The 20,612-nt window shown below is 33.3% G+C and overlaps 1 protein-coding gene across 1 annotated transcript in view; it reads right to left on the reverse strand.

Annotated features, from left to right (window-relative positions):
* Positions 1 to 1,898: 1,898 nt before the first annotated feature.
* The window catches only part of LOC147386391 (NAD(P)-binding Rossmann-fold superfamily protein), a 34,067-nt gene continuing 15,353 nt past the window's right edge, over positions 1,899 to 20,612 (reverse strand). Inside the window, exons 5-6 of the mRNA XM_086422198.1 lie at positions 2,614 to 2,800; positions 1,899 to 2,214 (exon numbers count right to left, since the gene is read on the reverse strand). Of these exons, the coding sequence (XP_086278324.1) occupies positions 2,070 to 2,214; positions 2,614 to 2,800 (332 nt within the window). The 3' untranslated portion in view covers positions 1,899 to 2,069. The remainder of the gene's footprint in view (positions 2,215 to 2,613; positions 2,801 to 20,612) is intronic.

Consider the following 20,612-nt stretch of genomic DNA (forward strand, 5'->3'; position numbering starts at 1 on the left):
TGAGCCTGTGATTAAGTTTAATTGTTATAATTAAGAAATTAATTAAGCTTTATTGATTTTAATTTAAGGTGTTATTAGTTAACTCACTACTATAAATGAGTCGGAAGCACACTGCAATAAGACACTAACTTCATGTTCAAATCCTACTTGAAAAGGATATGTGCTTGGGGGTATTTTAGGTACAATAGCACATACATTAAAAAAAATTAGGATTTATGCATGATGTATATATATATATATAGGGAAATGTTCAGCAACAAACATTTTGACAAACATTTTGGCAAAACATTTTGCAAAACATTTTGCAAAACATGGGTTAGAGGTTTTGGAATGGGCTGATTTTTGGTGAGGATGATCTCTACACCGAGGAGATCATCCTCATCAAAAATCAGCCAATTCCAAAACTTCTAGCCCCAGTTTACAAGTTGAAAAATCGTGGACCGTCCATTTTTTGTAAATCATTTTTGATGGGGTTAGAAGTTTTGGAATGGGCTGATTTTTGGTGAGGATGATCTCTACGGCCCTAGTTTACAAGTTGAAAAATCGTGGACCGTCCATTTTTTGTGAACCATTTTTAATGGGGTTAGAAGTTTTAGAATGGACTGATTTTTGGTAATGATGATCTCCTCACCGTAGAGATCATCATCACCAAAAATCAGCCCATTCCAAAACCTCTAACCCATGTTTTGAAAAATGTTTGTTGCTGAACATTTCCCTATATATATATATATACCATATTATAACTTTTAATATCTTCTAAGGATTTTTTATAATATAAAATATTAACTAAAGTAATTTGCATATAACATAATAATTTTCTTATAGATATTTTAAAATTTTAAATAAATAATCTAATTTATATCATATTTTATCATTTAATATCTGATTATGGTGTTTTTGTAATTTAAAATATTAACTAAATATAATTTTGTATTTTAAATCTGAGTTTTATCATGAAATCTAAAGGTAATTTTGTAATTAAATCAAGGTTCTCAAAATGGATGGCTATTGAACTTCCACCCAACTCTAAAATTTGAAATTAAAAGTTAATGGTTCAAACTAATTATTTTTTCTTATTTACATAGAATTTTTCCTGTACATCTTTGTGGCATCATCATGTTTTTGGATGCCACAATGTGTCCTTAGTAAGACTTAAATTAGTAAAGCTAGATTTACTCATCGTTTTAGAGGACTGGATTATGAGTTTTTCTGGATATGAAATACAAGATTTTGTGATTTAAACACCTACTAACAAGGACTCGATTATGAGTTTTTCTGGATATAAAATACAAGATTTTGTGATTTAAACACCTACTAACATGATTTTAAGTATCGCATGAGACTCAGATGACTTACCCAAGTTGAGTCATCTCGGTCTCCTTTAGCAATAATGTCTCAACAATCACATCATCTCGTTAGATCATTTTGAACGATATTTTGAAAATCTCAACCGAGTCAACCAGGATTTTATAGATTTCGATTAAAATAAATAAATATATTTTTAAATCTAAGTACTTACTATATAAATAAAACGTGATTTTATCACCAACATCTTCTAATCTACCTTATTTTATTAAAAAAATCATAATTATTTTAATTTAAATATATGTAAATCAACCATTGTAAACCAAGTTGACTTGTTCGAGACAACTTGACAAACGAGATGAGACGTCAAACCGAGTTTTGAAACCATGCCTACTAATCCACCTTTTAATAGAAAAACAATAATTTTTTAAATATAAAAAAATTAAACCGATTTGATGGGTTTCACTCATTTGAGACAAGATGACTTAACAAGATTCAGTAAACTATGAGGTAATTTAGTCTTATTAAAAATAAAGAGATCAAAATGCACCACTCATTCATATCTTGCTCGCAAAATAAAGCACAATAGACGCTTGGGCAAAAGAAAACGATAATCACACTAATATAAGTCATTATTTTTACATAGAATAGAATAGTAGGATGTTCAAACCATAATATAATCTAAAATTATAAACTTTAACTTACGTCCCTTCCACTCAAAAAACCTTGATATATATATACTTGAGATTTGCAACTGCAGGCTTTCAAGAAATAAAACCTTTGCTCTTTAAACTCTCCACAGAGTCCTTGATGATTTGCTCCATAGGGATGAACTGGAGACCCAAGTCCATCAGCTTTTTTGAACCATCCTTGGTCCTCAATAACCCAGGTTGGGTATCCTTTGGGAACCTAAATAAATCACAAATATAAATTAATTCTACTTTCAATACTGATTAAATCTCACAATTACTCAACGCCATAATAGCAAATATAGTACACATGCAAACAATGGGTCTAGAAGATTTCTTTAGGGGTTTAGGGATGGATCTAAGAAAATATTTATTTGAGTTACAGTTTCCTTTTTTTCCATTTTGATCTCAGATGTTTGAGTGAGGAGAATTAAGATTTAACAATTTAACAATTTTGGATTTTTTATATTTACAACAATGCCATTGCATAAAGATCAACGTACCCTTGTCATAGCATAGTTATAAGGAAAATAATTTAATATTCACAAATGTATTACAAACCACGCTTCATATATAGCAAAATAAAACGTATAACAGATAATTGAGTCAAGTTCATTACCTGGGCAACTTGTATTCAGGGTAAAGTTCTGCAACTTTATTGGCGAAGTCACTATAATGACGAATAGCTTCAACACACAAGTGCCTTCCTGATGCTGATGTATTCTCATATAATAGAATATGAGATAGGGCGACATCTTTAACATGAACTGGTCCCATATAAAAATCCCCATACTCTTCAGTGCACCCTTTCACAAGAAACAAGCATTATAGGTTCAGATCAGATTGATTACAATTCTCCAAAATCCATTTAGTAAAGAAAGTAATATACTTCTGAAAAGGAATATTTTAAAATTTAAGATCTTTTGTTGAAGCAAAACCAAGATAACACTCCAAAGATGAGATGAAGAGAAAAAATCAAGATAGCATTTTTAAACAGGTAAGGAAAAGAAACCTAAAGATACAAAGATTCCAGAAAGAACAGAATTTGAAAATCAAACAACGAATAAATATTTTGTGCTAGAATTTTCTACTTAAATTCAAATTTGCAACAGACACAAATGGAAATGAATTGATAAACATTCCTATAAACAAAATTCTACTACTCGTAAATAGATTCGATTGGGTAACAAAAAAATATAGATTCAGGCTCGTAAAGATTGCTATTTTTGCAGGAGAACATAACTTCCTTTTAGCCAAAAAGAGTTTATTTTTCAAAATGTAACTCATTTCGCTCGTAATTTTTTAAGTAGCAGCTATTACATAAAAATAAATTTTATGAAACACTATAGCTTGTGGTGGGATAAAATAACACTCCATCTGGCCAGACATGTGGCACCAAAAGTGCGAAGCTCAATGTATGACTAATTCAATGCAGATCTTGAAGTTCACCCATCTAACGTGTTATGATCTTATCTGATTTAGAAAAGGATCCCGACTGGGCAATTAGAATTCCTAATTGATTAGGATTCTTTTTCAGTCACCTTTTTTATCTATTAAATGAGGGGCTACCCATGTAATAAAAGAAAATGCATATAACAAGATTTAATATGAAAATTAATGGAACGACTTTTTGGAGTCCAGGGACATAGTCGATGGATCCACAACGAACCTCGTAAACAAATATTGTGTTATTTCTCTTCGCGTAATTTATGTTTTGGTTACTGAAGAATTTTGGGAGATCAACATAACCTCCTCCCAGAGGTGGAGATTGATTTAATTGATTCAAACCTTCAAGAATATTAAATCTTGCTTGAATTGATTCAAACCTTCAAGAATATTAAATCTTGCAACTTCTGATAATTTTCCCAAAGACAAACTGACTTCACTCCTAGTTGAGTTGGATTTATTCTTCCATTATGGACAAATCCCTGAATGTCATCCAACCCATTGAGTCCAAGTCCAAGACAAGTTAGATTTGTTTTCCATCCATCATGGAAGATACTCCTTGAACGACACCTTACCAATACATTTGACTCTCCTAACCAATCTCCCAGAGCTTTCGCCACCATCACATATAAAAAAGGTGACAATGGATCCCCTTGCCTCAACCCCTTGAACTTTTAAAATGACTCACTAGGCTTTCATTGATAAGAATCAAAAAAGAAGGGGATGACACACATAACATTCTCCACTCTATCCATTTATCCCAAAAACCCATCCGACCCAAAACATACCTTAAAAAATCCCAATTGACGTGATCAAATGCTTTTTGAAGATCAAGCTTGACACAAGACAGCGAGGGAAGAGAAAAATAATGGAGGTTGGGGAATTTGGTTGATTGGGTTAAGGATTTGGTTAGAATATGGTAAATCCAAAGAGACTTGGGTCGTAGGGTTTAATTTTGGCATTTTGCAATTATAACCACAATCTAAAAAAATGCAAAATTTTATAATTACGATATTTTGATGATTGGGATTAATTGATAGGGTATAGTGACGTAGCGAAAGCATGTGAATCAATAGATTCGATAGGTCGTGTTCAATTGAACACTTAAAATCAATTTGAATCAATAGATCCAATTGATAAACAAGCAATAGTTAAAAAAAAAATAAAGCATAAAGCTAAAAAGTAATTAAAAGAGAAAAGATAGTTGAATTGATTATTGATTGATTGCTAATTTTCAGATTTGGAGCTCCGTATATAGATAACTCCATAATAACTTATAATCCTACTAAAATACTAAAAATTAACATTCTTAATCTATCTATAACATAATACTAACTTTCTAATCCTATTAAAATTCAAATTTGAGACTTCTAGACACTTCTAATTATGGTTTAAATAATAAAAACGAATTTAAAACAATTAGAAACTAACAAGGAATTATACTCCTAACATAATTATGAAATAGAAATCCTATTAGAACTAGAAATAGAAATCCTAATAGAATTCTAACTAGGATTGTAGATGTTCTACATCAAGCCCCTTTTCTTTGAGAAAACTCGTCCTCGAGTTTGGTGTAGGAGCAAAAAGACCATCCTCCAGAAAGTAAGGATAGATGTCCTTTACGTTGAATGTCGGGGATATGTGCATATCATCAGGCAAATCCACCATATAAGCATTATCGTTTATTTTTTCAAGATACGAAAAGGCCCAATTTTTTTAAGCTTGGTCTTGTTGTAAGTTCCAGCAGGGAAGAAATCTTTACTAAGATAAATCATGACAAAGACTCCTTCATAGCTCTTGAATCATTTATGCTTATCGGCATTTTCTTTGTACTTTTCATTAGAAGCTTCAAGATTCTTCTTCACTTGTTCGTGGAACTTGTGAAGGTTCTCAATCATATCATTGTTGACACATTGGAGTTAAGACGAGAAGGAATTTGCACCAAATCCAAAGTATGACTAGGCGATTTGGAATAGATTATATGGAATGGTGCGTAGCCCGTAGAGCGATTAGGGACTGAATTATAAGCGAATTCAACTTGTGCAAGTGCCAAGTCCCATTGTCTCGGTTTGTCACTGGAAAAAGCACCAAATCAAGTTGCCAAGAGTACGATCCGAAAACCAACTCAAGAACTTAAAGAATAACGATCTGAAGTGATAGTCTTGGGGATGACATGTAGACGTACGATTTCCCTGAAAGAAGAGGTTGGCTATATTTATTGCATCGTGAGTCTTGTGGTAAATGATAAAGTGCGCCATCTTAGAAAAACGATCAACAACGAAGGTGGAGTCGTTGCCTCGTTGTAGTTGAGGTAGTCCAAGCACAAAATCCATTGAAAGATCTTCCCAAAGGGCCATTAGGGACGGTAAAGGTGTGTACAAACAAGTGTTTTGTGCTTGTCCTTTCCTTTTTTGGCATATGAGGCATCGATGGATTTAATCTTCAACATCTTTCTTGAGAGACTTCCAAAAGTATCGTTCTTCCACAAGTGCAATGGTCTTGTCTCGTCCAAAGTGTCCCGAGAGTCCGCCACCACGTAACTCTTTGATAAGATGCTCACGAATGGAACCATTGGGAATGCATAACTTTATTCTTTAGAAAAGGAACCCATCTTGAACCACAAAGTCTGAAGTACCTTGCTGTTCCAAGTTGCAATTTTCCCACATAACTTGGAATTCTGGGTCGTCAATGTAGAGTTCTTTGAGGAAGTCAGAGCCTATCACATTGCTCCTTATAGTAATGTGCAAAGAATCTCTATTTTGCGAGGCGTGAGAAGGACTACAATTTACTGTGTCAGCAACTTTATTGTTGAGGTCAGATTTGTGTTGAATAGTAAAGTTGAACTCCTGAAGTAAGGTGATCCATAAAGAATGCATGTGGCTGATCGAACTTTGATTTTGGATGAATTTCGAGGCCTGGTGGTTTGAATAGAGCACAAATTCATTTTGGATCAAGTAATGCCTCCACTTTCTATGAGTGAACAACGACATAGAATTCAAGTTCATATGAACTCCAGTTTTGCCTTGCCTTCATTGGCTTCTCGCTAAGGAATTCAATAGGCTTTCCTTCTTGAAATAAAATAGCTCTTACTCCATGTATGGAAGCATCACAATGGACTTCAAATAATTTGTCAAAGCAACGAAGTGCCAAAAGAGGGGTGGAAGTAAGTTTACCTTTTAAGGTATGAAAGCTAGCTTCAACATCATTGGTTCAAGTAAATTTTTTGTTCTTCCATACATCGGTTAAAAGTGCTGTGATGGAGTTAAAGTCATTGATGAAACACCGATAGAAGGATGCTATCTCATGAAAACTTCGAGCTTCGGAGGCTGACTTTGGAGAAGACCAATCTCTTATGGCTGTAATTTTAGTTTCATCCGCGTGCATGCCTTGTTATGAGACTATGTAACTTAAGAAAAGTACCAAAGATGTACATTTCTTCAAGTTGTTGTAAAGATAGTTGACTTTGAAAGCCTCAAAAACAGTCCATAGATGCAGAAGATGCTCCAAATTAGATTTGAAATAGATTAAGATATCATCAAAATAGACCACAACGAGTTTACCAATAAAGGGTTGTAATACTTGGTTCATGAGGCGTATAAGTGCTAGGTGCATTTAATAAACCAAACGACATAACTAGCCACTCTTACAAGCCGTCCTTGGTCTTGAAGGCCATTTTCCATTCATCTTCAGGTTGGATCCATATTTAATGGTAGACACTTTTCAAGTAGAATTTAGAGAAGATGGTTGAACTCGTTAGCATGTCGAACATGTCATGAAACCTTGAAATTGGAAAGCATTACCTTATAGTAATTTTGTTCAGTGCACGACTATAATTACACATTCTCCATGTACCATCCTTCTTAGGTACCAACAAGGCTAGAACCGCGCATGGACTAAGACTTGGTTGAATGAGAGACCCTTACAAAGTAAGTCTTCTACTTGTTCCGTCAATGTCATGCTATTTTGGACTCATCCTATAATGGGGCATATTTTGAAGACTTGCACCGGCATCAAATCGATGTGGTGTTGTATATTTCTCATGGGAGGCAATGAATCAGGCAAGTCCAAAAGAAGAATACAAGAAAATTCTTTAAAGAGGGGTTGCACTTGAGGAGGAAGGTCCTGAGTAAAAGGTTACACTACTACTGCGAACACTTGACTTGTTTCCTTTAAGTCCTCATTGATTTGGGTAGAAAGAAAACATGTTCTTTTCTCTTTGACTAGCTGGGAAGCTTTAGGCTTGGCATAGGAAAGATGTAGGATCACTTTGACACCGTTATGCATGAAAGAATAGGTGTTGACTTTTTCTAGGTAGGTGACATCATTATCATGAAGCCAAAGCCTTCCCAAGAGGATGTGACACGCTTTTATTGGGACGATGTCACAAATAACCTCATCTTTATTATGTCCAATGCTAAAAGAAAGGGGGCATTGTCTAGTCACATTCTTCTTCAATCCATCTTTTCTACATTTTTTGAGAGATCAAGAAACCATTAAAAAACCTTTAATCCTTTCAAAGAACCACATATAAAATTTGTTTTCTTGAAATCTTGCAATCTTGAAACACATTTCATTTTACCTTTAATCCTACCCCATTTTCTTTTAACCCTCATTTCATTAATCTCTTTTCCAAATCTACCCTATATTATCGTAATTGATTCTTGATTCTAAATGATAGGATATATGGTAGATTTGGAAAAAAAAAAAAGATTAATAAAATAAGGGTTAAAGAAAATGGGGTAGGATTAAGTGTAAAATACAATAGGTTTCAAGAAATAAAAAATAAAAAATAAAAAAAACAGATTTTATGGGTGGTTTCTTAAAAAAATTAGAGGGTTATTTATGGTTTCTTGATCTCTCAAAAAATAAACATAAAAAAAGTAGAAAAGATGGATTGGAGAAGAAAGTAGAAGATAAGAAGAAGATTAAAGAAAGAAATAAAATGTTATTTACCTTGGAATCACCTCAATGATTTCCATGGCATCAACCACATTGAATGCACCAACATTCAAAAGAAAACAGAGATTTCTGTAATTTTGTTTATTCCATTCATTCTTTCCGTAAGTAATCCTAATACAATCTATAAATAAAGAAAATCAACCAAAAGTTCTAATAAAACTAAAATACCAAATAAAATAACCTAATTTTTCAATTCTAATAAACTTAAATAAAAGATAAACCATAGTTATTAAACTGCCCTTAAATATTATACTAAGATCATAAGCCAATAAAACATGAAAATAAGCCCAAAAAACATAAAAATAAAGTCCTAAAATAGAAAATTAAATAGAAATTAAATCTATTTTTCAAGCTTTGTTGTCCCCGACAAAGCTTGTACACTAAGCCTAGTTTCCTTCCTTTATTTTTGAGTCTATGCATTCATATGTAATGAGCACACCATCCAGGATCTACCTCCCCTTTACAAATGCCCATTGTTCGGAGCCAATTACCAATCCTAACCCAAATCGTAAACCCAGTTTCAAATCCTTAATCCTTAACCCAAATCTTAAACCAGATTCCCTAAACCCCCTATATTTTCTTATCTCCCCTCACCGTCCTGCATCAACTATCCTTTCCACTTTCTCCACTTCCGATAAAACCTCAGCCAATCTTCTCCACCAAAAGTCCCTCTTATGGAATAAATAAAGCTGGTGAACCCCTCCCATTTCTCACATTGAAAATTCATTTAAAGCTTCCATTCCTATTCGAACCTTTTTCTACAATTCTGATATCCAATTCCCAGCACGATTTTCTCCACATCAATATCTCACGATGGATCTTCAAAGCTTCAATCAGGAAACCCTGAATCCATTTCACTTCTTTACGAGTGAAATCCAAATAAAAAGATCCTCTTCTATTAATTTTTCCCACCATTACCACTAATTTATTTTTTTGCCATTATTTCTGCACCAAGAACCTCTTCACTTCCACTACAGAACAGATTTGTTCACTCCCCTTCACCATTTTCACACACTCCCCAACTTGGATTTAAACAACTTCCGAATCAGATGCTCCAATTTTAGTTATAGCTTGTTCGGATGCTATATAACGTGGGGAGCACAAACAATTTTGCAACTAATCCATGAAGAGAAATAGTCTACACATTTCTTAAGTTCGATCTTTCCTAATTTGACTCAGTTGAATCAAAGCCGAGATGTGAATGATGAACCTCCACCAGCACAGTTGATCATCGTTTTCTATATTTCTACGGCTCCTAACTATTAAACCTCTCCCAAATGGAGAGGAAGGAGTAGTTTCCCGCTCCAACTCCAAAATACCTTCAAAATGAGGTATACAATCAAAATGTCGATTCTAGTACTAAGACTCAAGACTTTGCAGCTCATAAAAATAAAAGCCACATGTTCTCAAAATATCGAAAAATCGTAGAGTTCTGCGAAAATCAGAAATATCCAACTTGGATAGCTCCCATTCTTGAGTGAGATCATCAAACAAGCACGACTTGATGTTTGATATCCTATGGATGGTGTCAAATTGTAGAGGAATAAGAGAGCACGACTTGATGTTTGATATCATTTGGAGTATCACAATAAATCTTGTTATACTAAATAATCTAACAAAGATACCCTCTCACAATCACATGTTTCTTTGAATAAGGAATGTATAGGTGGTTACAATAAATGTCCACCCTTGATTATATTGATTGAATGATTGATGTGCTAGAAAATGTCTTTTCTGATTTTGATGGTCAACACCTCTCTACGAAGCCCATCACCATCGCGATGCTCATCTCGAAACTGTTGGCACAATCACCAAATTCAACGATTTATTGGAAAAAACCACGATTATATGATGACTCTCTTCCTTCAATTTAATCACAAGGTAATCATGACTTCTATATAAGTTGTGACTTTTCGTTTTAATCATGAACTTCGCAATTAAAACGAAAAAGTTACTTCTCACTTTTTGGAAATAAAAATCAAAATAAACCCAACCTCTCACACTGTCTCCTATGGCTTGATTATCTCTTAGTGGATATTATGAATGAGGAAAGGCAAATGGAAAGTCAGTTGGAATAAGAACCATGAGTCTAATCATAGAATTGGAAGCAGCCATGGCCTTGATACCATGATAGAGCTCAAATCAAACTGAATAATGAGCGAGTTTTGGAATCTTTGTAAATCACATTAAATAAAGAAACATGGACAAGTGTAGATAGTTTCATAATTATCATAACTATTTAACCTAATCCTAATCTGATAATGATTTGGTGTATCACAACACACCTTATCATACTACATCATAAATTGAATACTTGATAGATTCTACACTTGTCATTCTCATCAATATGGTGAAAGGGTCTACCAAGGTACATACCAGGTTTGACTTTTCAAACCTGGACTCAAGGGAATGAACTAGTGTAGTCACCCCATTTTTGTACTCATCTGATTGATTAACTCAATTGCGGTGGTTCCCAATGATTGACGGATATTCTAAAGGTTTTTATCTATCACTAGATGTGCTTTCAAAGCTTAGATGAGATATTCCACGCAAACAAACCTTAGAAACCACATTATGCTAGGAAAATTTGATTCTAAAAGAAGCTTTGCGAGAAAACTTGTCAAAAACTGACCAAAATACCCCTGACACCCCTTTCGAACACATATAATAACATGGAACCAAATAAACTATTTTGCCAATTTTTACAAAATGCCCCTCATGGGATCTACACCTATTTCACGCCAAAAAGTCATAAATGACACAAATCGACATTTCCGTCAAAATTCCTCATGAAAAATAGATTCTGAAACATCCCAAAACGTTGAAAAATGACAACCTAAAGCAAAAGCCCCTTTTTAAGAGCAAACCGGTAATTTTCCAACTCTAAAATTTGAAAATCTAGAATTAATAATTTTAATAAATGTAAAGGGGAATCTTAATAAATCAAATTAAATTTTTTTGACCAAATATATGCAATTAATTGAAGCCCAGGGGCCAATTTCAAGTGGTTGTCCATCTATTCAAGTGGGGCCCACCCAATATTTAATTAAAGAACCCTCCATGGGGGTTTTCAAAAATTAAAAGATTTAATTATACGTAAGTCAAGTAAACCAAATAATAATCACTTGAAATCTTATCTAAAACCACATTAAGATAAGTTAGAGATGAACTCCATCTAAAAGAGACCTAATATAACTCAAACATTATCAAAACTTCATTAAAAAGCCAATTCTACTATCAAATCTAGTATGTCTTCAAAAAACCTAGAGCAAATAGGTCAAAAGATTCCCAGAACTCTTCCAAAACCTTAAATTTGAAGCCCCAACTCAATATACATACCCCATGCCTTGATTTTAACCTGAAAAATGCTCATAAGCCCTAAAAAATGCCCAGATTTAGCATGAAAAACGTTCAAGAATTCTCATCTTGGAGATTCGGAGCAGACTAGAAGTGAATATAGACTGAGAAAATTCTCTTCTCACAAGGTACGCTCACCGCTAGTAATCAATCACATGCAAAAATAATCACTTAAACACTAGCGACTAGGATTTTTTTCAATGTAGAATTTAGGTATTAGTAGAGACTAGCTTTCATCGGATGGGATTGGTGCTTAATATCTTCCAATCCCGTAACTTGATCCCTGTACCAGTAGTCTATTCGTAGATTTTTGTTTTATCTATTTAAAGTCAATTTTTGATTCCTAGACTGTAAAATTACATGGCGAACCCAGAAAAATGGATTTTTCATCTAAAACCTTAAAGTGAATCTGCACTCTCTGATTGAGGCGCTTTAAGTGGTAACTCCACTGGGGATCAAATTTAAAACTACCACAGTACATTGCAAGATCCGTACTAGTTTTCTCTTTCTTAAGGTAGGATTTTCTCTCTTTATTTTAGTTTAGTTTCAACTTATTCTCTTTTCCTTAATCTAAAATCTAAAATGTGGTGCCATTGGATCATACTTTTGAGTGCCACATGTGAGCTTAACAACCCTTAGCAAGAACGGAATCTTACTAAGTAAGGCTAGCCTTACCTTTTTGGGTGCCACACAATAATCAGGAAGCTTTCTCAATTTACAAAGGACTGGGACTATTAGTGTAATTGGAAATGATATAGAACTTGGTACATGGGTTGAATCTTTAAAAAGAAATGTGGATCCCGGTTGAGTAACAAATATGATAAAAGTTCATTCTTTTTATAAAAAAAGTGGGTCCCACACAAGATTTGTTAAACTTCGAAAATTGTTTCATTCTTTAAAACTAACAAAACAATGGGTCCCATACATGGTTTGTTAAGTAACAAACTTGACAAAGTAAATGAATTTTCATAAACAATTGTAACAGAACAAAAATCCCTTCTTTTTTCTTGCCAACACACACAAAACACCTACATCTCTATCCTCTCTTCCCACACACATATTTTTGTTTTTTTTCCCTTCTTTTTAAACACCTACAACACACACATACTCACTCATTTTATTTGAAACCCTTTTTTTTCTCTTTTCACTTCTAGCAGATGTCGCACTCACCTTCTCTACTCATATTTATCTGATCATCTTCTGTTTAAACACAACAACCGCCTTGCTGAATAGAAAAATCTCTCCCTTCAGATCATCTTAATCACCCTCATGGTTACTTTCTCTCTAATCTCTCTAACGCACTTTTTTTTTTTGTTGCATTCCATGAGAATTGTTTTAAAAAAACATTCTGAAACGTATTTTGCAGCCCTTGGACAACAACACTTCTCCTTTCCTCTCACAACATGCAGCTGCCTATCTCTTTCTGCCTTCTTTTGTTTTAACAAGAATCAACTCCTTTTTGGCACAACCCCACAACCAAACTTTGAAAAACCTTTTTTCTTTTTTTTTTCAAAACAAAAAACATCTTCATTTGTTAATTGAGAAAGCTCCTTTGATTATTGTGTGGCACCCAAAAAGGTAAGGCAAGCCTTACTAACTTAGTCGGATTTCGTTCTTGCTAAGGGTCGTTGAGCTCATCATGTGGCACCCAAAAGTATGATCCAATACCACCACATTTTAGATTAACAAAAAGAGAATAAGTTGAAACTAAGCTAAAATAAAATAAAGAGAGAAAATCTTACCCTACCCTAGGAAAGAGAAAACTAAAATACCTAGTAACCCTAACCAAAACCAGTATGACTCTTGCAATGTAATATTTGGTACTTTTAAATTTGATCCTCAAAATATCCCTAGTGGAGTCACCACTTGTAAACACCCCATTTTCACATTCGCCTGATTAATCAACTTGTCAACCCGATTGTGACGGTTCTCAATGATGGATGAATATTCTAATGTTTTTTGTTGTTATTAGATGTGTTACCAAAATTCGGATAAAATATTTCAAACAAGCAAACTTTAGAAACCACGTTATGCTAGGAAAATATGACAAAAAATATAGAAAACATCATTCTTGGGACAAAAAGAAGCTTTATGAGAAAAATCACTAAAAATTACCAAAATACCCCTAACATCAAAACATCCCTAGAGCCTACATTACACTTAAGAAAACTCTTTCAAACACATAAAACAACAAATTAAGACCAAATAAATCGTTTCACAAATTATGAAAACACTCTCATAGGGTCTACGATCATTTCACCCTTAAAACCCATAAGTGACAAAAATCAATACTCTCATTAAAATCCTTACGAAAAACTAATTCCAAAACGTTGAAAATCAACCTCTCAACTCAAAAGCTCTCTTTGAAGGCAAAACGGTAATTTTTAAACCCTAAAAATAAAAAAATCTGAAACTAATAATTAACGTAAAGTGAAATCTTAATAAATTAAATTACAATTTTTGAACAAATAAAATTAATTAATTAAACCCACAGGTCAAATTTTAAGTAGTAGCACACCTGATATTTAATAAAGAACCCTCCATTGGGGGTCCCAAAGAATTAAAAATATAATTTAATAAAGAACCCTCCATTAGGGGATTCTCTAAAAACTAAAAAATTTCTCATTCTACGTAAAATTCAAAATCTTAATTGTATCCTAATTGAAACAACTTAACCTTATTTTTAAGAGACCTAATCAAACCCTAATCTCCCAAAAGCTCTATAAAAAGGAATTTCCACCACCTGAATTTGAAGGCCAAGAAAAACCTTAGGAAAGAGAGGCCAAAAACTTTTCCAACTCCTAAATTTGAAGTCTTAAGTCTATACCTAACACCAAAACCTTATTTTTTTACTTCAAAACACCCAAAAATTCTCAAAACACCTCAAAAAGCCAAAAAATATTCAGATCTAGGAGGAGAAAACCTCATCTCGGAAGCAAATCTAGTAACGGAGATAAAAATAGGAAGATTTACACGAGGAATACTCTCCACCAGTTTTGAGGGAATCAACCGTTACAATCACCCAGGTAAAGAAGGTAATTTTTTTATTTTAATTTTATGGTCATTTTTTATTGCAATGTAAAATTTTTAGGAAAAGTAGAGATCGGCGTTCACTAGGCGTGATTGATGCCTAACAGCTTCCAATCCGGTAACATGATCCCCAAACCCATTTTTTTTGTAGATCAATATTTTTTATCTGTTTAGAGTCATGTTTCGATTCCTAGACCGTAAAACTAGGTGTCAACTCCTCAAAATAACAAAAAATAGGTCCACATCCGTGGATCGATGGTGCTTTCAGTGGCGACTCCACTGGGGATAGTTTGAGGATCAAACTTGAAAAATCCCAAATCTTTGTGCATTGCAAAATTGGCCTAATTTATTTATTTAATTTTTTTAAATTCTTTTGGCATAGTTGTAAATTGTTTGGTTGCTTTTTTGTAGATATTTTCTTTTTCAGTGATTTTTCTAGGGTCACGTTTGGTGACCCATAATAATTTAAAATTTTCAAAAATAATAATGAATTAAGGATGAATGATGGGGATTGAGATGAAGAGCCATGGGATTTTTTTTTTATAAAAAAAATTCTTTTTTTTTTTAATTTTGATGTGGTAGTAGAATATTTCTTTTTTTATTGGACAGTGTTTTTAGGTTTCTTTAAATAATTAGTAGTAGTTTTTAAACAAATATATATGAGTAGCGTTCAATGGCCAACAGTTTGGCAAACACATTTTTCAAAACATGGGTTAGAGGTCTTGGAATGGGCTGATTTTTGGTGAGGATGATCTCTATGGTGAGGAGATCATCATCACCAAAAATCAGCCCATTCAAAACTTCTAACCTCATCAAAAATGGTTTACAAAAAATGGACGGTTCACGATTTTTTCAACTTGTAAAATGGGGCTAGAAGTTTTGGATTGAGCTGATTTTTGGTGAGGATGATCTCCTCACCGTAGAGATCATCCTCACCAAAAATCAGCCCATTCCAAGACCTCTAACCCATGTTTTGAAAAAGTGTTTGCCAAATGTTTGCCAAACTGTTGGCCACGGATAGGGACCCAATATATATATAGGGAACGGATCAAGGGACATGAAAAAACATACGTAAAAACAATGTACCATTAATAAAATTTCAAAATATGGGTTAGAAGTTTTGGATTGAGCTGATTTTTTGTGAGGATGATCTCTATGATGGGAAGATCATCTGAAAAAAAAAATCAGTCCAATCTGAAACTTCTAACCCCATTAAAAGTGATTTAGAATGTGGATCGTTGATTTTTTGCCAATAATTTGTAAACCACTTTGATGGATTTAGAAGTTTCAGATTCAGCTGATTTTTTGTAAGGATGATCTTCTCATCATAGTGACCATCCTTGCAAAATCAGCTCAATCCAAAACCTCTAACCCATATTTTGAAAAACCATTGTTTTCACATATGTCCCATGAACCGCACCCAATATATATATATTAATATATATATAATATATTTAAAAACTACTAATTATTTAAAGAAACCTAAAAACATTGTCCAATAAAATAAAATAAAAATTCTACTGCCACACCAAAAACAATATAATTATATATATATATATATATATATATATATATATATATATATATATATATCTTATATATATATATAATATATGGGTCCCTATCCGTGGCCAACAGTTTGGCAAACATTTTGGCAAACACTTTTTCAAAACATGGGTTAGAGGTCTTGGAATGGGCTGATTTTTGGTGAGGATGATCTCTACGGTGAGGAGATCATCCTCACCAAAAATCAGCTCATTCCAAAACTTCTAGCCCCATTTTACAAGTGAAAAAATCGTGAACCGTCCATTTTTGTAAACCATTTTTGATGAGGTTAGAAGTTTTGGAATGGGCTGATTTTTGGTGATGATGATCTCCTCACCATAGAGATCATCCTCACCAAAAATCAGCCCATCCAAGACCTCTAACCCATGTTTTGAAAAATGTGTTTGCCAAAATGTTTGCCAAACTGTTGGCCATTGAACGCTACCCTATATATATATATATAGATATTATATATATATATATATATATATATATATATATATATATATATATATATATAATATATATCTATGTTTAAAAACTACTAATTATTTAAAGAAACTTAAAAACACTACCCAATAAAAAAAATAAAAATTTCTACTGCCACACCAAAATTTAGAAAAAAAGTATTTTTTGTATATATATACATATATTTTTGCTTAAAAACTACTAATATTTAAAGAAACCTAAAAACACTACCCAATAAAAAATGAAAATTTTTATTGCCACATCAAAATTAAAAAAAAAAATATTTATATATATATTTGTTTAAAAACTACTACTAATTATTTAAAGAAACCTAAAAACATTGCCAAATAAAAAAAAAGAAATATTCTACTGCCACACCAAAATTTAAAAAAAAAATCCCATGGCTCCTCAACTCAATCCCCATCATTCCATCCTCGATTCATTATTATTTTGAAATTTTAAAATTATTATGGGTCACCATACGTGACTCAGGTTACCCTTGATTAAGACCCTAGAAAAATCACTGAAAAAGAAAATGTCTACAAAAAAACAACCAAACAATTTACAACTATGCCAAAAGAATTTAAAATAAATAAATAAATAAATAAAATAAAAAAGAAAAAAGAAAAAAGAAAAAAGAAAATTAGGTCAATTTTGCAATGCACCAAGATTTGAGATTTTTCAAGTTTGATCCTCAAATTATCCCTAGTGGAATCACCACTAAAAGCGCCTTTGATCCACTTTTTGTTATTTTGGGAGTCACCACCTAGTTTTACGGTATGAGAACCGAAACATGACTCTAAACGCATAAAAGGTACTGATCTACAAAAAAATGGGTCCGGGGATTACGTTATGGGATTGGAAGGTGTTAGGTACCAATCCCACCCGACGAGCGCTGATCTCTACTTTTCCCAAAAATTTTACATTGCAATAAAAAATGGCCCTAAAATTAAAATAAAAAAAAAATTACCTTTTTTACTTGGGTGATTGCAACGGTCAATTCCCTCAGGACTGGTGGAGAGTGTTCCTCGTGTGAATCTTCCCGTTTTTGTCTCCATCGCTATATTTAAATATTTTCTGGCTTTTCGGGGTATTTTGAGAATTTTTGGGTGCTTTTAAGTTAAAAAGTAGGGTTTGGGTGTTAGGTATGGACTTAGGGCTTCAGATTTAGGTTTTGAGAAAGTCTTGGGGAGAGTTTTTGGCCTCTCTTTCCTAAGATTTTTCTTAACCCACGAATTTAAGTGGTGGAGACTCCTTTTTAAAGAGTTTTTTTGGAGATTAGGGTTTTGACTAGGTCTTTTAAAGATAAGATTAAGTTGTTTCAATTAAAGTTTTGAATCTTATGTAGAATGAGAAATTTTTTAATTTTTGGAGAACCCCCCCAATGAAGGGTTATTTATTAAATTATATTTTTAATTCTTCGGGACCCCCGGTGGAGGGTTCTTTATTAAATATCAGGTGGGCCCCACTTAAATAAATAGACCACCATTTAAAATTTGACCCATGGGCTTGATTAATTGATTTTATTTGTTCAACAATTTTAATTTAATTTATTAAGATTTCACTTTACATTAATTAATATTTTAATTATTAGTTTCAAAATTTTGAATTTTAGGGTTGGAAAATTATCGTTTTGCCCTCAAAGAGGGCTTTTGTGTTGAGATGGTTTTCCATGTTTTGGGTTATTTTGAAATCAGTTTTTCGTAAGGAATTCAATGAGAATATCGGTTTGTGTCCCTTATGAGTTTTTAGTGTGAAATGATAGTGGACCTTATGAGGGTGTTTTCGTAATTTTGTCAAATTTTGTGAAAATTGGCGAAATAGTTTAGTTGATTTTAATTTGTTGTTTTATGTGTTCGAAGGATTTTCCTAAGCATAATGTAGGCTTTAGGGATGTTTTGATGTTAGGGGTATTTTGATAATTTGATCATTTTTTTTTTTTTTTTTTTCATAAAGCTTCTTTTTGCCCCAAGAATGATGATTTCTATGTTTTGGGTCATATTTTTCTAGTGTAGCGTGATTTCTAAAGTTTGCTTGTTTGAAATATCTCATCCGAATTTTGAAAACACATCTAGTAACAAGAATATTCATCCATCATTGGGAACCATCGCAATAGGATTGATAAGTTAATTTATCGGGCGAGTGTGGAAATGGGGTGTCTAGACCATTAAAAGCGCCTCGATCCACGAATACAAATCCACTTTAAGGTTTTTGACGAAAATATCATTTTTATGGTCGTTACATAGTTTTACAGTGTAGGAACCGAAAACTGACTCTAAACAAATAAGACAAAAATCTACGAATAGACTATGGGTACGAGGATCAGGTTATGGGATTGGAAGGTATTAGGCACCAATCCTTCCTAGTGAAAGTCGATCACTACTAATACCTAAAATCTACATTGCAATAAAATCATAAGCTCTAGTGTTAAAATGATTACCTTTGGATGAGATTGGCGATTGATTACTGGGGATGCGTTCTCTTAGCAACTGGCAGTGAGTGATCCTCGTGCGAATTTCCTCGGTCTATATTCGCTTCTAGATCTACTCAATGTTGTTTCTGAATACTGATTTCTTATGGCAAAGAGAGAAGAAGTTTTAAACAAATCTTAATTTCTTTATAGAATGTAAAGAAAAATATTACCTAAAAAGAAAATGGTTGAGGCGTGCACAAAGCACTGTCCTAAAACGAAATTCGCCCCTGCTACGGTACCACAGTCTGTAGGCGTTCGTTCTGCAGGATTCAACAACCCACGTATCCAAAAGGGTACTCTAAATTGGAACGTAACTTCGAACTCGACGATGTTGTGTGCTCTCACAACAAATAATAAATTACTGATAATTTGAGAATATGAAATAGCAGAGAAAGTTCAGTGGTTAAAATCGATTAAACAATTGATATAAATAAAAGAGAAAGTGACTGTTTAGAACAGTCACAAACTGGTTCCGAACAGGCACATTGTGCTGGTTCAGAATAGACACACTGGTTCAATTTAAATTTAAAAAACGTCTAGAATTTTTAATAAAAACGGACCTTGAAAATTAAAGCAAAAACGGGCCTATGCACGCACCCACGTGAGGTGTAAATCCGAGAATTTGCACCCCCCCCTGCGCGCACGTCGTACGTGCGCACACGCATTAAGGTTTTCGGACCGGTGGATCCAAATTCCAATTAGAACCATGGGTTTCCCTCTTGGACCCCCGTGTGCGCGCGTGAGCCCGCCCACTACTTCTATCCACTTTAAAGTTACTAGAAGCACAACTACTTAAGAATTGCAAATCAATTCTTCTCCTAGTCGATGTGGGACTAAAATTATTCAAGGCAAAATCAAAACATTCAACTAAACATAAAGCAATAAAGTAAAAAGCATAAAGCATAAAGTAAAAAGCATAAAGCAAACATGGGATTTAAATACCCTATGGTTAATAGATTGATTTACCATATGGTTGCAATTAAATGAATATTAAAGGGTTTTCTAATTCAACCCTCTAAATTCCAACACTCAAAATCTCCAAGATGAGAATTCTTGGACGTTTTTTTAGCTAAATCTAGGTGTTTTTTAGGGTTTCTGAGTGTTTTTTGAATTGAAAATCAAGGCTTGAGGTATGTGAATTGAGTTGGATTTTCAAATTAAGGTTTTGGGTGAGTTTTAGGAAGCTTTGGATATATTTTCTAAAGACTTCAAGTGATTATACTAGGATTTCTAAAGACATACGAGATTTGGTGGTAGAATTGACTTTTTAATAAAGTTTTTGATAAGATTTGAGTTAGATTAGGTCTCGTTTAGATAGAGTTCATTTCTCTCTAGGTGAT

Source organism: Akebia trifoliata, chromosome 14 (genome assembly GCF_017979445.1).
Source record: "Akebia trifoliata isolate Shusen 1 chromosome 14, ASM1797944v1, whole genome shotgun sequence".
In the NCBI taxonomy this organism is placed as follows: Eukaryota; Viridiplantae; Streptophyta; class Magnoliopsida; order Ranunculales; family Lardizabalaceae; genus Akebia; species Akebia trifoliata.